The sequence below is a fragment of the Aulonocara sp. 'chitande type north' Nkhata Bay genome, linkage group LG14, assembly GCF_057382095.1.
Source record: "Aulonocara sp. 'chitande type north' Nkhata Bay isolate Kocher_YH1m ecotype deep benthic linkage group LG14, A_spYH_male_GT1.1, whole genome shotgun sequence".
NCBI classification, from domain to species: domain Eukaryota; kingdom Metazoa; phylum Chordata; class Actinopteri; order Cichliformes; family Cichlidae; genus Aulonocara; species Aulonocara sp. 'chitande type north' Nkhata Bay.
This window is the reverse complement of record NC_141357.1, coordinates 20,400,281-20,424,122: the sequence shown is the minus strand read 5'-3', so window position 1 is coordinate 20,424,122 and position 23,842 is coordinate 20,400,281. Positions and strand designations below refer to the sequence as shown.

At 38.4% G+C, this 23,842-nt stretch overlaps 1 protein-coding gene across 1 annotated transcript in view; it reads left to right on the top strand.

Annotated features, from left to right (window-relative positions):
• Positions 1-8,401: 8,401 nt before the first annotated feature.
• LOC147314484 (solute carrier organic anion transporter family member 1C1-like) overlaps positions 8,402-23,842 on the top strand; it is a 41,750-nt gene continuing 26,309 nt past the window's right edge. The window contains exons 1-3 of the mRNA XM_086261435.1: positions 8,402-8,877; positions 12,606-12,774; positions 22,283-22,424. Of these exons, the coding sequence (XP_086117561.1) occupies positions 12,679-12,774; positions 22,283-22,424 (238 nt within the window). The 5' untranslated portion in view covers positions 8,402-8,877; positions 12,606-12,678. The remainder of the gene's footprint in view (positions 8,878-12,605; positions 12,775-22,282; positions 22,425-23,842) is intronic.

Genomic DNA, 23,842 nt, shown 5'->3' with positions numbered 1-23,842 from the left:
ATGGTCCCATTCTCCACCTGTGTTTGGGGGTTTTGTAGACTGTTTCAGATCTCTTTACTTTGTTTTCATTTATCAGAAATTTGAAACTTAACAGATCAGTCAAAAGAGAAATTTACCCTTTGGACACTTCAAAGAGACTTAAGTCAAAGCTGTGATATCGTTTCAAGTTGTTATTTAGTTTATTATCATATTCATTTCAATAATCCAAGAACGCTGCAGCGTGTTGCTGTGTAACATTTTAGGGTTTTAACTAGAGATGAATGATGAACCGGTCAAGGTTTCAAGGGTCACGTGTTTTAGCTTCTCACTACAAATCATATTCTTTAATCGTTGCTAACCATATTTCAATAAGGACAGATGACTCGGAAGAACTGAACATAATTTATTGAGAAAGAGGAGTTAATGTGTTTGACTCCGATGAGCCATCATGGCAGAATGGAATCCTAGCAGTGCAAGGATTTAGGACAGGACCCACCGGCGTCTAGATGCTGGTGGTGGCAGTGAAGACTGAGGCTTGAATAGAGCTCTGACTGAAGTGGCTGAGGTGGAGATGGGAAGGAGGTGGTACGCAGGACAGACAGTCTGAAAGGTAGAATGACGGAGAGCACAGATTTAAACCATTCTAAGTGCAGGCTGATTGGCTCAAAGAAGGCAGGCGAGAAGATGATTGGACTAGTGTAATGATGTCAGGATTGAGAATGACAGCGTGCGAAAGGGGTAGACGTGTGAAGAGAAAAGCAGCCGAACACCCAGGAAAAGCAGGCAGATGGGTGAATACAGATCTTCCTTATTGAACTAACTTAAGCTTCATTTAAATGTACGCTTTACAGTTTTAGATTTGAGTCTTTCCTGCATTTCAAGGCAGCCGTTGGTTTTGTTTCATATATGCACAATAATTAAAGAAGAAAAATCTGTTAGCACATGCTAGAAATTTACTCGAGGTTGACAACGCATTCAAGTGAGAAAAACAGTTATTTTTGCTAATGTTTTAATATTGTTGAATCCATCATGTAATTTAAATCGAGCTTTGCATTATGTCAAGAAAACTTCATGAAGACCTAATGTTAACTGAGATGTAATAGATAACTTTTAAAACGTTTTGCATAACTAACAGGAAACCAAAGAAAGCCTGTTTTGTGAAACACGGCTGCATTGTGTAATTTAAAGTATACACTATAGCTGATTTGGAGTAAATAGGCCGATACATGGAAAGCTAGCGACATGGTTAGCTGAAGAATCTGAGTAAAAAATTCTTTACTAACACAAAAAATGTCACATCTGTCAGCTTTTTGTTCTTTGTCATCACAGCAGCACTGGTCAGTGATTTGTACCAGGCAATCACATGGCAGTCATAACTCTTATTTTCTCTTAATTGAAAAAAAAAAAAAACAATATTAGAAATATTAGTTATAAAAAAAGAGAGAAACAAACAAGAAAACTGCAGGGTCACAAACTACCCAGTTATTTCACTTTATAAGAGCCAGCATGAGCCAGTTTCCTTTAAATGTTGAGGGGGAGATTGCCAAACACTGGATGAGCTTGTGCAAACCAAAGAAACTTTTTGAACGATGCGTTTTTTTGTGATTTGCACAGAAACAAGCCCTAAAAGGAGCATGTTTTTGGTCAGTGTTATTCCAATACTGGTGAGGGTATCTGAATATGCATATATATTTTGTTCTGTGAAGATAAAAATGAATTCAAGAATTATTGGTATCCATCTGGCATCACCACCGCTCACGGTGACGTGCACGTTAACTGCCTGTTATTCTTTCACTGCCATGTCAACAGGCACCAGTAGCAATGTAACCGGCCTACTGTTCTGTTCGTAGACTGAAGCTCTTGTACTTGTTTTTTTCTTTTCTTATTTGAACCAAAAAAAAAAACTTTTCTTTTTGTATTGTTTGTTGTTTTGGCCAATTTCAAAGGGGAACATGCTCCTGTGCCATTTTCACATATATGTATGTAGACATTGTTTGAATGCTATATTCGTTAGTTTTCCTCTTTCGTCAGAAAGGAAACCAAAAGTCTTTTTTTCACAACTTTAAGCACGATAAAGGAGACTGGTATGTTTTTATCTACTATAGCAGGCACTTCACAGATTCAATTCTTTCCTTCTCTTTAGTATCTTGCACTTAAACACATGTAGCAATACCAACAGGATGAAGAAAATGTGTGATTCACCAATATTTAAGTGAAATTTGACATTTTATTTCAAGATATTGTTTGACTTTGTATAAAAAATATATACTGTACAGATTCAAAAGTATATTATGACAAAAAAAAACTTTTAGAAAAATATTTATTTTTACTGTTTTGGAATTTAGACACAATACTGTAGCTCCTCTATTGCCAGACTTACTGGAAGTGCCTCTTGATAATGTATTACAAAATAACTATACAATATATTGGGATTATTAAAACCTGTCACTAGCAGAGCAGTGTTGTTGTTGTAATGTGAATATTGTTGAATAATAACATTTATAAATGCTTCACGTGTGTGTCTTTCTTTGGTCATTTCTCCAAAAACTCACAGAACGCTCTTTAAAGAAATACACAGATATGTTTTATTATGGTAATGTGTTTTCTGCATGACAGAAATTTGAATTTATAATTACACTTTAGAATGTACAGTCACCGGCCACTTTATTAAGAATACATGTTCGACTGCTTGTGAGCGCAAAGATCGATTATATGACAGAAACTCAGTGCATTAAGGCATGCAGACATTGTCAAGAAAACTTCCTGATGTTCAAATCGAGCATCAAAATGGGGAAGAAATGTTATTTATCTGAATTTGAATGCGACATGGTTATTGGTGCCAGACAGGCTCTTCTGATTGTTTCAGAAACTGCTGATCTGCTGGGATTTATCCAGTGAGCGGCAGTCCTCTGGGTCAAAATGTCTTGCTGAAGTCAGAGGTCAGACGAAAATAGCCAGAAAAGTTGGAGCTGACAGGAAGGCAACAATAATTCCGATAACCACTTGCTTCAACCAAGGTGTGCAGAAGAGCATCTGTGAATGCACAGCACACTGAACCTTGAGGCAGATAGGCTACAGCAGCAGAAGACCACACCGAATGCCATTCCTGTCAGCTAAGAACAGGAAACTGAGGCTACAATTTGTACAGACCTATGAAGAAATTGGACAACAGATGAGTGGGAAAATGGTGCCTGAGTCTCACTTTCTGCTGAAATATTTGAATGACAGAGTCAGAATTTGCATAAACTACATGAACAGCTGCCTTGTATCGATGGTTCAAGCTAGTGTTGGTGCAATAGTGTAGAGAATGTTTTCTTGGCACGCTTTGGGCTCCTTAGTACCAACTGAGCATCGTTAGTGCCAGAGTCTACCTGTGTATTGCTGCTGACCATGTCCATCCCTTTATGACTACCCACTACTACTACTCTTCGGATGGATGCTTCCAGCAGTATAAGATATCATGTCATAAAGCTCAAATCATTTCAAACTGGTCTCTTGAACATGACAACCAGTTCATTGTATTGAAATGTCCTCCACGGTCACCAGATTTCAATCCAATAGAGCAACTGTGGGATATGGTGGAACAAAGGATTCACATCGTGGATGTGCAGCCAGCAAGTTTGCACCAACTGTGTGATTTCATCATGCCAATATGGAACAAAATGTCTTCTGCACTGTTCTGGACAGAGATCGCACACGTCAGTCCAGGATCCATCCTGAGTCACTCACCCTGTTCACTACCCTGTGGTCAACGTCTGAGCCAGTATGGCTTCAGTTATACTGTATGACTCTCGCTCATATTCGAGGTAGGCTTGGGTAGCATGGGGGCTAGTCTGGGCCCCCCTACTGGATGCACACACCTTGGATGCTCACAACACATGAAACTGGGTTTAATCTTACTAGTGATGTCATGTTTTTGTTGTTTTAAATGAGTACCAACTCAGTCCTTACGTTCTTAAAAGTCCTTTAGACATATAGCTCTCTGAATAATTCTATAATTCTAAACCTTTTTGTCAAATTAATGGAATTTTTAAAAAGTTATTAGTATTTACTAATTCTGATGTAGACAGTCAAATAAATCAGCTGCATCTCCTCTCTAGTACAGACTGAAATGTGTTTATTAATCTTGTTTTCACTAAAGCTGCCTTTCTCTTGAGGTGGTCTTTGTCAGATTGATTTTATGTCAGCCTTTGGAATTTACTGGTGAGTGTATTAAATATCATGGCACATCTTTTCTACCATTTGCTCTGTGAACTGAAAATATAGGACAAGTTTTGCCCTTGATCTTTATGATGTGCTACGTTTCAGTCAGATGGTTTATGCACAAGCCAGTGCCCTACATTTTTCTCTCAGTTTTCATTCTGTATTCTGCAAGGAATACATGTACACTCTCCAGGGAGACGCTTGCTCTTTTCCCCATCACTTCCTCCCCCCCCCCCCCCCCCCCCCTTTTCACTCTCAGTCAGTTCTGGTCATTCTGTCCTCTCTCATAATCTCTTCTTCCCTACTTATTCCCTTTCATTTGTTCCTTCTTCCCATAATCCCTGACCTTCTTAAATCCGACTTTGTGACTCCTGTGGATAATGACTATGCCCAGGAATCAAGTGTAGTGAATCAGAAGGAGGGACCATCACTCACACGCCACCATTAGTTCATAGTAAGCCAGTTCAGACCGTTCGCATTCCCTATGTCATCTTTAATTTATCTCACTATGATCACTTCTACACGGACTAAATCTGAAATCTTTTGCTGCATTTTGACCTTTCGGTTCTCATTATAAGTGGGTGTTTACCACAAGCTGATAAATGCAAAAACACCTTAGTTTACAGAGCCTCCAAAGTAATTATAAAGCTCTCGTAAAGACACAGAGACGATAAAGGAACCTCACTCCAGTTACTGTGGGGACTGTGTAAAATTACAACGTTAGATAGTAAAAAAAGAAAACTGGATTGCTGTAGGTGCTTTCCTTTAAATGTCAGTGTTGAAAATGTAACATAAAAGAAAATTTTGGACAAAGCTTGAATTTTGAGCTTAACAGGTGTGCAAAATGTTTAGCACACCTGTTATTATATTTTCTTCTTTGCACAATTAAGTAACGTGGGGACCCTACTGGACACAACACGTGAAACTGGCCTTAATCTTACTAGTGATGCCATTTTTTTATTTTTTTAAATGAGCCCTTAAGTTCTTAAAAGTCCTTTAGACAAAATATCAAAACATAAAGTTCTTTAAATAAAGAGCTTAAGTTTTGCCTTATCTGTTATAACAAAAAGTATTATGTTTCAACAGTAAAAATATTAATTTGATTAAGAGGCTTGTGCATATTGGTGGATTATTACAGACACATAAAACATGATTTTGATCATTTCCAACACTCTTAATTTTAGACATCTGTTAAGCACTGGATAAAAAGAAAATGCCTAAGAATGCAACTCCAGATCCATTTTGTAGATGTGTTTGTGTTCATTTATAACTCAAAATGTCCAAACAGATTGATTGAAGCATTGAAGATAGAAAAACTAAAACAAATCGTAAATGCCCACAGTTTAAGATTTTGACTTTAGTCACTGTGATCAGTGATGTCAAAGGCTGCCGACAAGCAAACAGGAATAAAAAATCTCCCAACAAGATGCTTTGCAAGCCCAACGATTAACCGACCCAAACCTTATACCCAACTGAAATTTCTCTTTTACCTTTTATTTCAACTGTTCTGCTATAGCTTGTCTAGGACCTTGGAAAGAACAATTTTAAGACTGGCCAGAATTATTAAGGATTGAGCACCCTTCTAAGGACAACTTCCATTTTAAAGTAATCAGAAACGGCCTGAAAGGAAAGAGAGGCATAATATTACCAGAAATAATCAGGTTATGAATAGCATCTTCAGAAGGAGGGCATGAGGTAGCGCCAGTGCTCACTGGACTAGAGTATTATCTTACAATCACAGCACCATTAAATGAGAGCATGGACAGAACCAGAAGGAATGATTTTTATTGTACATTCTACATTAACATTCATTTGAAAGTTGGATTGTGAAGGATAAATTGCATTGTCATAGATCAAGATAGGAATAAATAAAAAAGCATTAAATATATACAAATATATACATACAAAAATATATATACAATAAATTGCATCAAAAAAATCAAACTTAAAAAATGTGATCCAAAAATATAATTGTTATGATTCTGAAAAGTTTCATTCCACATAATGGGTACGTATATATATTTTTTGATTTTAAAATCTCTGCACTATTAGCCCAATTTTTATGTGGTTAAAATGGGATTGCTGATATTTAAGCATGTTTTGGGTGTATGACCTGATGTGTAAAAGAAAATCTCTGACTATTTCACAAAGTACTTTAGACCCCTTTAGGCCAACTGGGGGCTGTTTTCTCAAAAAAATGAAGCAGTATCATTTTAGAATAAAATTCCTGATCAGCTGATCAGCTAAAATTGCAAACTCATGTAGATTTAGGACAGGACCCGCCCCCGGATCTAGAGGGAACAGCACAGAAAAGCAGCCTAACACCCAGGAAGGAAAGCAGTTCAGTGATTACAGATATTTCTTATTATGCTTCATAACAATCTGCAGCAAAACTGCAGTGGTTTTTGAGTCATGCTTAGGGATGCTTTTTTTCTGTGTTGCTCAGAAATTGAAGCAATTAACTTCAGTCACAGCCATTTCCATCTCTCATGCACACACTTACACTCCTACACTTTTGTTACCTGCTGATTACACATTTCTTAGGCTCTACGTAGCTAACTTAGCAACATGTGTCTGCATATGTAAAGCCCATAGATTACTTACTGTACATTAGATAACAGCAACTTTTTTAATCAGTTAATTTTAATGCAAATGTTTAAACTTCATAAGTTGATACTGCTCTTATATCAAGAATGTGAGCTGATCTGCCTGCAGTCGAGACCTTTCCCCAACTGAAAACATTTCCTGCATCATGAAATGAAAAAGACCAAAAAGTAGATCCGGGAATATTAAGTAGAGAAGACTGGGACAACAATCCTCTCACAAAAATTCAACCAACTGGTCTCCTCAGTTCCCAAACGTTTACGGACCGTTGTTAGTACTCAGTAACCCTGTCCCAGCTTTTATGGGATGTGCTACTGTCATCAAATTCAAAGTATTTTTGTTAAAATCATAACATTTCTCACTTTAAACAAATAATATGTTGAGTTTATGAAATCTGCAAATCTCTGTATTCTGTTGTTATTTACATTTTACACAGCATCCCAACATTTTTAGAAGTCGTGTTAAACAATCAAAATATACAAGTGTGACTCTTTAACCTGTGAGGGCTTCATTTTTATGCATCAGTGATTAAATGAGAATGAGGATGCCACACAAAACCCTGCAAGTCAATTGTATTAATGCAACAGGTTGAGCCCTCGTCTGCAGTACATTAACCTACTTTAATGAGACAGCTGCAGGTTCTGAAGACAGAGATTGAATGAGACACTGAATGAGAAAATTCAAGGACACTCCAGCGTGTCTGTATGCTTTTTGTAATGTGCACCATCTGACAGTTGTGACCGCCAGTGCAATCAGATACAACTTGGCAGGACAGGTGCTACACGAACACTACGGAAATCTGCTACCCGTCACCTCCTGTTCCTACTTACCCACGTAAAACTGAGCTGTCCTCCAGGACGAGGGGGTTAAGGTGTATGCTGCTGTCATGCATAAAGATCTAAACACTTCACACAGGGACAGCAGTGGCACGTTGTTGGGCTCAACATGATGTGGACACTATTCTGCTAATAGAAGAAAAAAGTAAAGTTTGATGACAGCATTTCATATTTGTGTCTAGGTGGATGTATTGGGTTGATTAGAATTTGCTTAACAGTAGCTTCTTCATATATATATATATATATATATATATATATATATATATATATATATATATATATATATATATATATATATATATCCTTTCACTAGCCTGTTCTAAATTTGAACAGAGTCGAGATTTCAGCAGTTGAGAAGAACCAAACGGGACTTTTATGAATCTGCACTGGCGTGACAATGGGTACATTTGTTCTTTGTGCACAGCTGCAGAGTAACAGGATCAAATCGGCAAAAACATACTGTCACTTTAATGAAAGGAGCGCACACAAACATACAGTTCATTATAAAAGGCTTACACAGAGACCAAGAGCGGGGATGTACACAGCGGAGGCTCAACTATCAAATTTTGTAAACCAAATCAAAGCTCAGGACAAATATTCTTTGAAAAACATATATTTAAATTGAAGAAGCGTGATGTTCTCACACGAACCCGGTGAATGACCAGCTCACAGCTTGTTGACAAACGCACGACACTGTAGGTTACATGATTCCAATAAAGCTCCGCCGAACTGTGCAGAAATTAGGGAGGAGGGGACAGACTGTCTGAGGAGAGAGGGGGAAAGGAGACAGAATGAAAGAAAGGAGAAAGCGAAGGAGAGAGAGCAGTATATTATGAAAGACACCGAGTAGACTCATCGTACCAACGCCTCTCTGTCTGCAGTCAGTCGAAGACGAAGAAAAAGAGGAAGGGGGGAAACCCGTTGTAGGGCGACCTCTCTGAGCGCATCTTACGCCCTGCATCTCACTAACACACAGCCCACATCACGCAGTGAAGACTTGTGTCACGGGACTAAAACGCCTGTGTAACTTGGAACACTGTGCCCGAGAGTTGCCGTGGGTGGAAATGAACTCTGAAGGTGGGCTTCGTGTCGGCGCATTCACCGTAAGAATCGGCGCTTCTGCTCATCACCAGTCCACATGAGAAGTTTGACAGGAGCAGGTTGAAGGGAGTCTACCAGTGCTTCCGATAGACTGTTCACTTTGCAGGCTGCAGCTCGCGGTCGGAACTCGACCACTGCTCCACAGGACACTGAGGTGAGTTGGGGTTTTTTAACAGTTGCTGTTGTTTTGTAGGCTGTTGTGGGCTAAGTCAAGTCAGACTTTTAACATGTCTGCATTCGATTAAATTCTCACGCTAAATGCCAGCAATTCATTTTAAAACACATCAACCTAGAGTTTCATCAAAGAAATTGAAGTTTATGTAACCTGTAGTGATCGGGACTAGTTAACAGTAGTGACCTATAAGACGTGCAGGGAATTGTGTATGTGTGTGTGTGTGTGTGTCTCACAAAGCACCTGCAGTACCTGCATGGCATCCTGACAAAGGAGCCTTACAGCAGGATCCTGAGTTTTAACTTGCCAGAGGTTTTTCATGCACTAAAAGATGTTCCTTTGATGAAGTTTGACCTGCTTGCGTTATGAAATGCTTTAAAATGCCACCTTAACTAATGTCTCAAAAAGGACGTTCGTAAATTGCAGGAATAGCGCTTGGGGACATTAAGCCCTCCTGTAGGTACTAGAAGCTTTCAATTTGAGTAGATCCTCCTGATTTACTGCCTAAGCAGTTATAAGGATATTGTTGAAACAGATGTGCAGGGTAACTGGTGGGTGCTTTAATTTGTGTTCAAACTATAGCAAATATGATGGAGATATAATCCAAATTTAACCATCATTTCCAAACTTTTCCTAACACCAACACAACATCTAAATCCAAATAATCCAGACATTTAATATTTTCATTACCTGAAATCTTAAGCTGTACACGGTTTAACCTGTACAAAGTGTTATTTTTACATAGGCAGCAAAATGCCGTAAGTGTGGTGATTCATCTATGCACTTTACTGCAATTCTCATCCAGCTGGTGACATGGACATCATAAAGGCATGATCAGATTTGTTATTGTTAATTTCCCACGATGTTGCCTGCCTTCAAGCTGCACCTTTGATTACTGGAAGGAGTCGTTCGTTTCTGTTTAGATTTCTGCTCTGCGCTGAGATTTTGCATGCAGAATACAAGATGAGGACACATATGTCTATCATGCTAATAAGGAACAGATAAAGAATGAGGCTTGATGAGCGAGAGGGCAGCACATTCAGTCAGTCACAGCTTGTGTCGGGTGTATATGGTACATGGTATATTGTTTTATTTAAAAAGAAAGAAACGTTTGTGTAGACAGGTGTATATTCGGGAATGATACAGGTATGCGAAGTGCAAAAGTCCTCTCAGTGGTCTAGTGGATAGTGGAAGCTCACTAGAAGCTCAGTTTGTTTGTATCAGAATTATATTTGTATGTGATTTGAACATTTCTTTCAATGCTGACTTACAAGCCAGCCTATTAACCCAGAGATTCAGAAGCTGAAGTCATCCTCCTTCAGCAGTGATTCTGTTTAGGTAATTTAATGAAATATGGCACAATAAAGCCAGATTAAATGCTATTTAGCTGAGTACTTACAGCTGACTAACGTATATCTTTTTTGGGACGCTGTTTTATGAACTCAGTCATCTACTGTTGGTCAAATTCCTTGAAAGTAGGTCAGACCTGTTGCAATAAGCCAGCTCATTTTAGTCTGTTCTAAATAAAAGAGCCAATCAGAGAGAAATGTAAATGTGTTACATGTAATAGTAATAACAGCAGTGTCACTGACATAAATGCTAAGAGCAATGAGTTTGTGTTATTTTCTGCAAAGCGATCGTCAGCTCGCTTCCCTGGAGCAATTACATTCACTGTTTCACATGACTGCTGAAATGGACTGAGGAGGGAGGAGAAGGCAAAACGTGAAATAAGCAAGACAAATGCAAGGAGCTAGAGATAAAGAATTCATACACGGGCAGAGAAAAGGGTCAGAGAGGGACCAGTGAAAGAGATTTAAAAGGAAAGGATAAACACAGCATCCGTTATTTTATTTCTCCACCTTTAGAATTGCCTTTTTGTTTTCAGTATACTCACGAAGAACAACCATAGTATTCTAGTTTGCCATGCAAGGCATTGCCTGCAGACGACAGCTTTTTAAAAAACTCTTTTTTGATTCACCAGAATCTAAAAACACCTTTCATTCCTGATTTACACTCACAGCTTCATATAAAAATGTACAAGAATGAACAACATTATAAAATGCTGCCGTCAAAAGTTATAGACTTATTAAGAAAAAAACACCACCACTGTGGGGCTTTTACAGTGAATCAGCTGTTTTCACAAAGTGTTGATTTGTCGTCAGCCAGTGAGACAAATGAGACAAATAAAAAGAAAAAAACAGATTTAGACAAAGAGGGCTCTGTCTTTAGATTTATTGTAAAAACTGGGACATAAAAATCTTTGCATAGAGCTATAAAACACCCGAATGGTTAGCACAAGCATGAGTATATTATGGGAAACCGATTCTGTTTTTTGGTTTTACTCACACAGATGATGCTCATATCAGTGTAGTTCTATTCTGCGCGACACTACACGCAATGACCTGGCGCTCCAGCAGTGCCTGGATAGGTTTGTTATGGAAAATCCCTAACAAGACTGGCGATAACGGTACATGTACTGTGTGTATTTTACTATGCTTGCTAAAAATGATGAGGTTAAGTGTGTGGATTGTACTGTGAAGTATTCAACAGCAGCATGTTGACTCTGCTCTGATGTATCTAAAAGGAGATCTCAGGGACGTTTTATTTTTTTCTTTTAAGTTCTGAACTTTTGGATTATGTGGCATTAAATACAAAATAACAACTAACTACTTTAATAAATAACAGTTAGAGCCTGACCACTTTATTCACCAGTATTGGCTATTTGTATTGGTGTTTAGAAATGAAATTTTTAAAGTGAAGAATGGACGAGGCAAACGCCCTTCAACCGTGTTACTTGTGTTGACACAGCATAGTGTGTCCTCTACAGAACTCTGCAATTTCCCTGTTTAAATACATACCTTCAGCAGATGTGAATGCAGTTAGGCAACACGTGAGTAAATACAGAGAATATTGGATTTTTTAAACCAAATATCAGCATCAGTTTTATAAATCCAACATTGGTCAAGCTCTAATATCATCTATCATCTAGTATAAGTACTTTAAAGTCTCAGTGGATAAATTAAGGCAAATACTTACTTTCCTCAGGCCACAGTGTGGCCACTTGATGGGCAGGTTACTGACAGTAGAGGCAAGTCGGAGTAAACCTAGATCAGCAGTTTAGTGGCGGGCACGTGGCGGTTATCATCATCTATCATTAGTCATCATTGTTCTTTCAGCTTATTTCAGACGCATTTTCTCCAAGTTTATAGAAAACCTTCCCACACCGACAGAATGCATTTTTGGCCCCCAGAAGCAACTGTTTATCTTCTAGGAAATCAAATTACCTCTGATATGATATCATTTCAGTGCACTGAAGTTCTTAGACATAAGATTACAGTCTTAACATGCCTCATAGCTGAGTTTATGCTTCATTGTATTCTGTCTTGTGGTCTGTTACTACCCATATAATACAGCAGGGTGTGTAGTTTGATATGTTTGAATGTTTCGTTTAAAGATAAAAACATATTGTGGTTTAATATAGCTAACTGTATTTTTTTCTTCTGAGAATCCAGAAGTCATCACCTTTTATTTGGTATTTCAGTTTTAAGCTTACTAAAACAAAATTCAGAAACCTGTTTGTCTTTAATGTTTTGTTATGTTTCTAGGATTATGAGTTAGTTTCCTCTCTGCCAGCCGCCAAAGACATGTTTCTGTTTTTTTGTGTGCTGAGGATAAGAAGTGGGTCACATGCTTGAATTATCCATTTGCAGGGTTGCATGCCTCAGTGCCAAGAAATTGCAATACGTGGGAGACCTCTGCTAAGAAGAAATACATTTGTGGAGGATGGAGGAGAGAACTGAGGAAGGACACACACAGGAGAACGGAGGCAGTGATTGTGCAGCCAGACAGCCTCGCACCTCTCCCTGCACCAGTCTGAGGGTACACACAAACTGCCATGTCCTCTTTGTAGATGTAGTGAGTGTGTAAGTGTGTCTGCTGTGGAGTCACATGCTCTCTCTGTGTACGCTTTCAGACATGTCTGTGTGTGGAGACCAGAAATAACTAAATAACTAAATTAGAGCAGTCCAATAATCCAGCAAGCCTCTTCCTGCAAGAATGATGTGCAGTACAGCACGTACCCTTTCATTTTTTAAATATGGAAACAGAGTATATGAGACAAAAGGCCATTCAAAGCTCTTCTTTGGATGTTGCCTGCCTTTTATTCCATTCTCTGTCGAGATGATCACACACTGATTCAATAATATTAAGGTCTGGGTTCTTGGGAGACCAATCCATGACTGATAGTGTTCCACTGAGTGCTTTTCTCTCCAGGTGTGCTTTTATTGCACTGGCAGTGTGTTTGGGGTCCTTGGCATGCTTAAAAACAAAGCCTTGGTAAATCAGACACTTTCCAGATGTTATTTTATGGTGGATCCAAATCTGATGGTACTTTTATGCGTTCATAATTTTGACAAGATCCCCAGCACTACTGACTGAAATGCAGTTGCAACCATGACAGAGCTTCCTCCGTGTTTTATAGCTAGCCTTTCTCTCCCCTGATCTCATCTGCGTATTCTGACAATAATTTGAACCAAAAGTTTCAAATTTGGATTTATTACTCCAGAAAACCTGGTTCCTGTTCTTGTGTAACCTCATCTCAGCATTTCTGATGAAACTTCAATGAAACTTTTCAGGTTCTGTGTCAAGTCTTTGAGTTTTAGGCCTGCCACTTGTCCAGTTTTCTTAATGACACACTGCGCACCAGGCAGACACATGAATACATTTTCAGCTAACTGCCCTTTGGGAATCACCTTGTTAATGCAAAAAAAAAAAAGCAAAACTTAGCTTTGTATACCTTCAGCTAACGAAAGAAGAACAAATTATGTGTTTTTGCCATTGCCTTCTACTAGATTCAAAATTAGCTCTTTGCTAAGCTATGTAATAGAAACACAACACGGGTTCATGTTTTGCATTAGGTTCCTTTTTTATACTTGAATGATTCACGGGTCAGTGTTAAGTGGCTTAATGAACAAAAGAGAAAAAACATTCCTCTGAAAATGGTCAGGTACAAGGACTGGACTGAAAATGAGTAAAACAAAGCAACAATGTCCAAAGAAAAACTTTGAAAGACCTTCAGGAAGCCTGGAGGATTAATGCTCAAGAGCTTTAAGAATACTAAAACTCTGGGTCCTTGGAAGCAAAATTATACACCGTACTCCATGTGTGCATGACGAATACTGTATTTAATAAATTTTGACCTTTCTTTCTTAATAAAAGAGCACAACCAATTGTCAGAGGGAATGAATGAATCATCTCTGTCTTCTACTGAATATGCTGTCCCTGCAGTTTCACCGTTGATCTGTTCATGGCCATAATCTCTGTCTGTATTAGTTTGAAACTTTTCGTCTCTTGGATTTCACTTGTTGAGGAGTTTCATCATCTCAAAGCACAGAACAACACCTTGTAACCACAAAACAATTTTCCAATCTTTGCAGTGCTTTTTTCTTTCTTTTCCTCACAAAACATGTAAAATCAGCCACCTAATAGCAATTATTCATCTTAACAATATTGTCTACAAACACTAAACACTCCTGATTTTTTGTTGTTGTTGAGCAGTAAAAGTCATCCAAGAATAAAGACGCTCAAATCAAGCATTCTCAGGGTAGTGATTTTTTAAATGATTTTTTTTTTTACAGTAATCTCCCTCCCGTGTCTTGTTGTTGCTACAGTAAAAATGTAATAATGGTTATTCAAATTTTGTTGAGGTGAAATTAACAAAAATAGCACAGAGCAAGATGCAAATCTCATATTGTCGCATAATGACCACCTCAGGCTTTCCATCTCAGTCTTTCCCTTCTCCTGACTTAAGCGTTTATATAACATAAGAAAAACTTCCAATTTGCTCAAAGCATGTCTCTGCCAACAACATGAAAGTTATAAAACCTTAAATTAGATCAGACAGCGTTGTTTCTTTTTCCCCACTTGAAAGTGATGTGAGACAATGGTGTTCAAGCAGCTTATCATAATACAGACTGCAGTGGCAGGACAGACTTACTTCTTCTCAGAATTGTTTGGTTCCCTGACCGGCAGGGTGGGACATGGCACAGCCCGTTTCAACTCCGATCAGGTGCTCAGTGTTATTCTCTGCTTTTTGTTAAATCCACCGGAGTCTCAAACTTTGGTGTCATAACGCCTCAGTTTTTTGTTACTTCTAAATCATTCTTACTTTCTAATCGTGTATAGTTAATTATTTTATTCTTTATTAGGTGGATGATATCAAATGAGCCAAGAACAAAAGCAGGTCACAGGTCATGAGGAAGCTTTTGCTTCAACTTTCACACAGACTTAATGTGAATGTCTTTTTAGTGATTTCTAATCATGTCGAGGCCACTGCTTATTTGCCACTTGGTGGAACACTGGTTTGGAGGTCACAATGCTTGCCATTGTTGAAAAATCCCAAAGCAAGCAGGATGTTATTCAGAAAGAAAAGTAGTCCGTTACCACGTTTATACTTTTGTTAAATTGTTAGGATGTCTTACTCACGAAGGAATAATCAGTTCCTGATGACTAGGTCTTTTGAGTGCCTATTGTACTTTTTATTATACAAGCAATTACCTTCATTGTCAGTATTATCTGTAACAGAATGAGGTGTATTACGGTTCTTTGGCTACTTCATTTAGAGAGATGTTGTGTCATTGGGTGTTTTCACACATTACATAATTTACTGGTTGTGTAACAATGCAGTTTAACTTGCTGATCAATTTCATTTAAGAACATTTCTTTTACAATCCTACTTTAATTCTGAAAAGCATGCTGAATAACTGTACCAAATAATTCAAAAAAATATGAATTATGCTAAGAGTTGACATGCATCAGACATCTGGCTCAACTTCAATGAGCTCTACGCTGGTACCACATTAAAGAGAATGGGTAAACCCATGAGTTACCTGGAAAAATGCAGAGGTGCATAGAGACTACTTTTTATAAATACATCTCCAGGAGATTTTGCCACTCACCAAAATACAAACACTTTGATTTTTGCTGTTACTGAACATAAATGAAGAACTTTATGACTGCAGTAAAGTCAACTTGTGTCTCAATAAAAGTGATATTTGGTGTGAGCTTGAACTAACATAGACACAGTGCACTGACTCCAACTGATTTAAATGCGACTTAGATGAGAAACAGTCATGTGTGACACAGAGGCTTAATTCCCTCTAAGTGTCACTGCTGATTGGTGGCAAGGAGCCTTCACTTGGTGGGAAAAAAATGTGTATGCATGCTTGCTTCATCCCCACCATTAAATGTCATGTCATGACCTACTGGTGTTAATGCTCTACAGCTAGCACTGGCCGGCATGATCTCACCTCACATTGATGGGGTCCCTCAGTCTATCCTGCTTCTAAGGATAGGTGCTGACATAAGACATATTATTAGTCACAGTCTTAAACTCATTATTATCTTAACATATCATGTTAAATATACTCAGAGTTACTTCCATCTGTCTAATTTGTTGATGTAGTTTTACAACAACTGTTTCCAATAAAGCGACTACTAAATGGTCAAAAAGGCCAATCTGTGACCTCAAATCAGATTTGTTATAAAACATCAAGTAATAGCAAAGTACACAAGAAAAGGACATATAGGATATTAAATGAATGTGTTGTCTCTAAGCAATAAATCCATAATAGCCCTTCATCAAATTATAATTTAGGTGCTTTCAGAGTGAGTCTGCGAGCTCTGTTTGCAGGATTTAAATCATCTAGCAATCACAAAGTCAATTACAAGTCTTTTCACACATGATTGAGTTAGGCCTCTAAACAGACAAAAAGTCCATACAGGAACTAAGATGTGGCAGCAAGTTCCAAACTTTCATTTGGTAAAGTGGGACTTTCTGCTAAACAACTTCAAGAACGTACTTTCTTTATGTGCACAAGCAACTTTAGGTAGTACTCTTGTGACAGATATTTGCATTTTGTTTGTCCCGTTTCAATTCTCTGCGGCATCTGTGGCATGCAAAGGCTTCTTCTAGTCCTCATTAAATCATGACAAAGTTGATTATACAATATTAACTTAAAAACATTAAGGCATCATAGCATAATTGTTCTCTATTAGCATTACTGACGTCTAGCTGCAGTTTCTTAACTCTGCTAGCTTATTAAGGGCATTAGAAACCGGCACTGATTAACACAATTAAATAACTAGGATTAGCCCTTAACCTTATGATGTTATGCCAGGATTGTTAAGGCGTCCCCTGTGTGTCTCCGTGAGTCGTCAGAGTACTGTGGTGCATAAATAAACATATCAACAAACATTTCTTCAGATGTAATTTTAGATTTACATATTTATACTCACTGGCCACTTGATTGTGTAAATTGCTAGTACTTGATTGGACCCGCTTTTGCCTTCAGAACAGCTTTAATTCTTTGTGGCATAGATTCACCAAGAAACTAAAAACCTTGATTCTCCTCTGAGATTTTAGCCCACTTTAACATAATAACATCACACAGTTGGTTTGTCAGCTGCACATCCATGATGCAGATTCTGCCACATGCCAAAGGTGCTCTGTGATCTGGTGACTGTGGAGGCCATTTGAGCACAGAGCACTCATTGTCACATTTAAGAAACCAGATGATTTGAGCTTGTGACTGGGTGCGCTATCCTGCACTGTGATACACTGGAGCCATGAAGGGATGGAAATGGTCAGGAGCAATAGTCAGGTAGGCTGTGGCATTTAAACAATGCTTAGTTGACACTACCAGGCCAGAAGTGTGTCAAGAAAATGTCCCCAACCCCATTAATCCATCACTACAGTGTCAGCTATTGATACGAGGCAGAATGGATCCATTCTTTCTTGTTGTTTGCACCAAATTATGACCCTATCAATTGAATGTCACAGTAGAAATGGAGACTCATCAAGCTGACTCAAGCAAAGATTTTCCAATCTCTTGCCGTTCAGTTTTAGTGACTCTGTGTGAATTGTAGGCTTAGTTTTCTGCTCTTATTGAATAGGAGTGGCAACTGGTGTTATCTTCTGCTGCTGTGTGGTCAGAGATGCTCTTATGTATAACTTGATTGTAAGAAATGGTTATTTGAATTAGCGTTGCCTCTATTTCTGCTCAAAGGAGTCCGGTCATTCTCTCCTGACCTCTGGCATTAACAAGACAAGTTTGCCCAGAGAACTGTTTTGGGACTCAAGTGAAGCACAGTGACAGCCATTATCCACAAATGGAGAAAACTTCTCAGGAGTAGCGAGCCTACTAAAATTACTCCAAGAGTAAAATGACAATTCATACAGGAGATCACAAAAGACCCCAACCTAAAAAAAAAACCTACAGGCCACACTTACCTCGGTTAAAGTTCCCGATCCAACAATAAGAAAGAGACTGGGCAAAAATGGCATCTATGGGAGAGTTCAAGGAGAAAACCCCTGCTGACTAAAAGGAACACAAAGGCTCGTATCACATTCGCCAAAAAAAAACAAACATCTTGATGATACCCAGGACTTTTGGAAAAATATAACGTGCACTGACATGAGAATTATTTGGGAGTGTTACATCCCTTAACATCTGGCATAAAACTTACACAACATTCCAAAAAAGAACATCATACCAAAAGTCAAACATTGTGGTTCTGTGATGGTCTGGGGCTGCTTTGCTGTGTCAGGACCTGTAATTGCTGGAGTTTGGGCCCTGATGCTCAGGCACACTTGGGTTATGGAACAGGACAGCAGGTCCACCTTAATTGGAGATTATGTATTGGAATTTCAGGAGCGGGACCACACGCTCCTTCCGGTTGTCAGGTTCCCACAGTACTGCAAGCTGATCATTCTAGTTTACGTGCCCCACCCTCCCTCCCACCTTATTCTCAATTCTTTAACTTCTTTATTTCTATTTAGTACATGGGGATCTGCCCGGCCCGGGAGCCGTCACCAGTCCCCTCTGAGGCCTTCCTCAAACCGCAGCTCAATTCATGTCCAAGCATTCACCTTTACTTACTAAAACGCTGTCAAACCTAAAATGAGGACGTGGGCCCAGCTAGTGAAATGGCTCATAAAGCACAAAATGAAGGTTGTAAACACAAGGTTTGTGTGCCGGTTTCTGTGAAAGAAACGATCAAGGAGAATTAAAGCAAAAATGATTTGAGCTCTTTTTGCCATTGTTTTATGACAGATAATTATGTTTCTTTTAGACACAATATTATACCTACTGCCTCAAAAGACAATAATAAATCATTAAAATCGGGAACCTCACAGGCAGGATAATTAGTAGCTTTGTTTACAGTACATCGAGTGCAAACACTGTAGAGAGGAGGGAAATAAGTCGTGTGCACAGTGCACATTACATCTCTTTGCGCTTAATTAGAAATGAGATTACAGGAGACAGAGAATAAATACCATAGGGGGATTTGCTCCCATGGATGTGCAGGGAGAAACATTTACCTATAGATTAAACTCCATCATCCATTTCATGTGAATCTTTTAAAACACATCTAGTGACTGGAACAGCTCTACGTTATCCATTCCTTCATTAAATGTACAGGAGACTACATCACAAAGTCACTAGAAAAAGAGTAAAAGACATTTCAAGTATGAAGTTTATTTTGTGTTCTCTTAACAAATGTTTTTTTTTTATAATGATGGTTAATTATGTAATCAGCCTATAAAACACTAAATCCCAGAGTTCAAATATTCCACTATATATCCTGAAACATCCAGCTATTATAATGCATAAGGCAGAGGACGTGCAGTTTGATTTTGAATGTTTTTCTTTTTTAATTGAAATCGTTTGAGGTCTTTAGAGGATCACAAGAAAATATCATGTGTCAAGTGTGAGCAGTATAATACACGGGCAGTTATGATGATCTTCAGGAAGTGACACAGCAACTGACACCTTGCTGATATTCAGAAACAGTACAATCTCAGGTTGAAGGTTCTTCATATAGCAGCTCTACCAGCACCACTTATCAGTTAATATATTCAGAATCTCTGATTTGTTCATCTGTTTAATGAATTATTTACCTCCACTTATAGAAAGCCAAAATGTATTAACATTTTCCTGCGCTGTGGTTTACCGGCTCACACATTACCACAGTGTTCCTCCTTTGTATGAACATTATTACCATTAATATTGAGCAGATATTGTATTGAACTTATAGTTTCCCATCCTTCATGAATTGTCACCAATCTAAAGCTGTATGTTGCAGATGCTCCCCTCCTGGCTTTTGTTGTAGAATTTTGGCCAGGTATTGAAGAGGGGATTTCCCTGCTGCTCAAACACAACACTCCTTCGATTTCCTCAATCTTTCTTTTAAGGGTCATTTTGTATTTGTTGACGTCATGGTGAAAGAATCAATTCAAATCACATTTTAGGATGAAAGAAATAAGTTTGAGATTCTGATTTCCTTCATTACACCTGCAGCCACAGTGCAACAGTTTTAGTACTGCAGAATTTAAGATTTGGTCTTTAAGTGAAATTGATGTGGGGTTGATGTGGTGATTTTCTCTTCTCTTATTTCTTTAACACTTTAAAGGTATAGTCAGTCGTTTTTTGAGCTTTAAGGTTCTAAAGGTATTGTTATAAATGTACACCGATTACTGTAATTACATCTTCTAACAAATCGATGGGTTCTCATAAGGTGTTTGTGTGAATGCATGCAAATTTCAGTGATAGTGAGGCACTGTTATAACGTTACAGCTGGGATTCATTTGATGGTGTGACTACGGTGTAACTCAACAAACTGCACAAGCCAATTCATTTTTAGTTATATAGTTTTATTTATATAGCACCAAATTAATTAATTTATTGATTGATTGATATATTAATTAAATTATTTTTATAGTGCCTAATTACACCAAGGAGTGTGTCCTATAGGCTAGACCAGCTAATTTCACAATGTGACTTCCAGCCTTCACAGTTATCGAAGGATGCATCCCCTGAATTGGGACAAGTATGGGATAGACAGGCAGAGGGCTGACTAGAGATTAGAGACAGGTTAGCGAAGGAGCTAAAGGTGCAAACCGAACCAAAAACTAAAGCAAGAGAGAAAAGTGACTATCAAAAAAACAGAAAATGTAAAATAAGCGACATGGAGATGCTGAAAAATGAGAAATCAAGTGGTAAACGTGAATTAACTAATTCAGGGGGGAGAAAAGACAGGCACTGACATAATGGAGGGAAAGGAAAACAAGGAAACAGAGGAGTCTATTAATAAAGACCAAAAAAAACACTCACTCACACACAGACACAAATGCAAACCCCTAAAGTAACATTGAACAACAATAAAATTTAACAGCAATCCAAACATAAAACCACAAAGGTTAACTGGTCAGATAACAATAAAGTAGAGAATCAGACTCAATAACATCACAAGAAACAAAGCTCAATAGTAGAATAATAAAGAAACTAAAACAGAAATAAAAAAAAACATCAACAGGCAGAAAATCAAAACTCCAAACACTAGAAGAACAATAAAAGAGAAACGGAGCTACAAACAGTTTAACTAGGAATCAGGCACTCCAAAACAACACAAAACCCTAGGGCCATGACACAGGGATGTTTTTACAAACTTTACTGACTGTGTCTCTTTGTCTGAGTGCAATCTACCACTCCAGAATGCTACAGAGCAGCCTGTTAAAGTGTTGGTTTCGACTTAATTCAATGATGCCTAAATGATTAAATTTTTTCATAGACGTCATGGGCCCCCCCCCCCTTTTTTTTTCTTGGAGATTGGAGCTGGCTCTACTTAGCACATAACTACTCTGGACTTGTTTTTGGAAGTGCTTGCTGCAGCACTAGAGATAAGTCTATAACAAGTGCTGACCTCAGTGGTGACTCCCTGCGCCTGGTTCTTCCTGTTAAAAGGGAGTTTTTTCTCCCCACGATTGCACAGGGCTTTCTTATAAGGGATTTACAGTAAGTTACAGGTCATGTTCTCCCTTTAGTGTTGCACAGTCTTTACCTTGTAAACTGCTACTATACAAACTGAATTAAAAAATATGTTGAATTTAATTGAATTTAGTATTTTTATAACAGCAAGTGAAACATGTCACGTACTGTATAACAAAGTTGTCCATTCATCTGTCAACACTCAAAGGTTTGTTTCATCTCGCTGTTGTTCACAGTTCATAGAATCTTATTTGCACTTCATTGCTTCGCGCTCTATCCCCTTCCCTCATCAAAATCCTTGTTATTCTTGTGACGCTGGCAAATGTTAATTATTAGTGATTTTTGGATGAGTTGACGAAGTTGAATGTGGCGCGTCCGTGCATTGTAGAAGCCACAGTGGTGACATAAGCATTTCATTTCCGTCTTTTGTGGGTAGACACAAACAGAAGCATTACATAATCAAGTATATTATGGAGGATGATTATGTTAAAACAGTGTGTTTTCTCCTGTTGGAGTTTCATGCATATCAATGCGTTTGTGTGTGTGTTTCTGTTTTTTAGATGTTTCTGGTGGCATTGTCCTTTGCCTACTTCGCAAAGGCTCTGTCGGGGAGCTACATGAAGAGCACAATAACCCAGCTCGAGAGGCGCTTTGACATCCCTAGTTACCTAATAGGTGTCATTGACGGGAGCTTCGAGATAGGTGAGTAGGCCTGCCTGTGACTGCTGTTATTTTGTTGTTCTATTTGTAGCCTCTGTGTCATGGGCTCCCCTCGCTTCTCCCGTTCTGTCTTTGGGGCGAAAATATGAATGGGTCATCAAGATATTCAAGCTTCAGATAAAAGATTCATCAGAGTTCCCAGAAGAGGACAGAGGGGTGTGTTTGCGTGTTTGTGTGTCTGTGTGCGTAGATGATGAGTCATAATGTTGAGCAAGGACATAAGCTGAGGTCCTAGCTGTTTTTAAGCTATGGAAAGCCACATTCTAAAATTTGAAAGATGTTGTTATGCAATATTTGTTTAGTGCACTTGTTAATGGGCTACAAAAACACTGACCCTTCACACAATATAAAATCAGCTGGGATGGAACTCCAACATAAATCATATGCATTCAATTGATTTCCTAAATGCTATTTAACAAGACATGAGAGTCAGGTCACATCAGAGTACTGGCAGGGACTAGAAAGATAGCTCATATTTCTCCCAGAGTAGGATCAAAACTTTCCTTTTTGTTAAAGGATATAGATAGGGCTGGACCCTGAATCTTTCCTTAGTTACACTGTAATAGGCTTATGCTGCTGGGGGCTCCCTCCCTTTTTACTGGAAGAAACTTCTGGAAGGCTCAGGGAGGGGTAGCTATCTAACATGACTAGTCAGGGGTGAGAGGAAGACAAAGTTCAGTCACTTAAATCACATTTCTTCCATTTGAATTTCAGCTTGACTTGTTTTACAAGCTCAGAGTTACTACTAGGAAAAGTCACAGATGTACTTTGACTTATATATTGTATATCAGCACACAGGCTCATCATTTAGGAACTCCCAAAACAGAAGTGATCATTTACGGCGCTCTTTTTAAAGAGAAACTCAATGAATTTTACAAATCAGAATGTGTGCTGAAGAGGTCATAATACATTTATTGAGAAGTTGTAAACACCCTTTCAAGCCTCAAGAGCAAGAAATGTGTGGATGTGAAAATATGATGTTAGAAAAAAATGAGTTCTTTGTATTTTAATCATATGGTAATAATAGGATCATCTGTAATAAATTTTTCAGTCAAAATTCAGTCCGAGTAGTGTTACAGCATGCATACAATGACCACTGTATATACTGTTATCAGGTTGTTCTCCAATGGTCCACTTACCAATTTCTGGGGCAGTTATATACGTAAGTCTAATCCATTCATCTGAAGCCTCTTGTAGGTTATAAATTATACATGGCTTGCAGTGCAGACTCAGTCCCAAAGAAACATGCTATAGAAACAGGCTACAGAAGATAAAAGTCATTGTGTTACAGTGGGAGACAATAGTAATGAAGAATAATTAGCATCTATGATCTGCAGCATTGCGGGTCGCACATGTGTGTGAACCCTGGTAGTCTGCCGGAGGAGAAGATGGTGATGGCA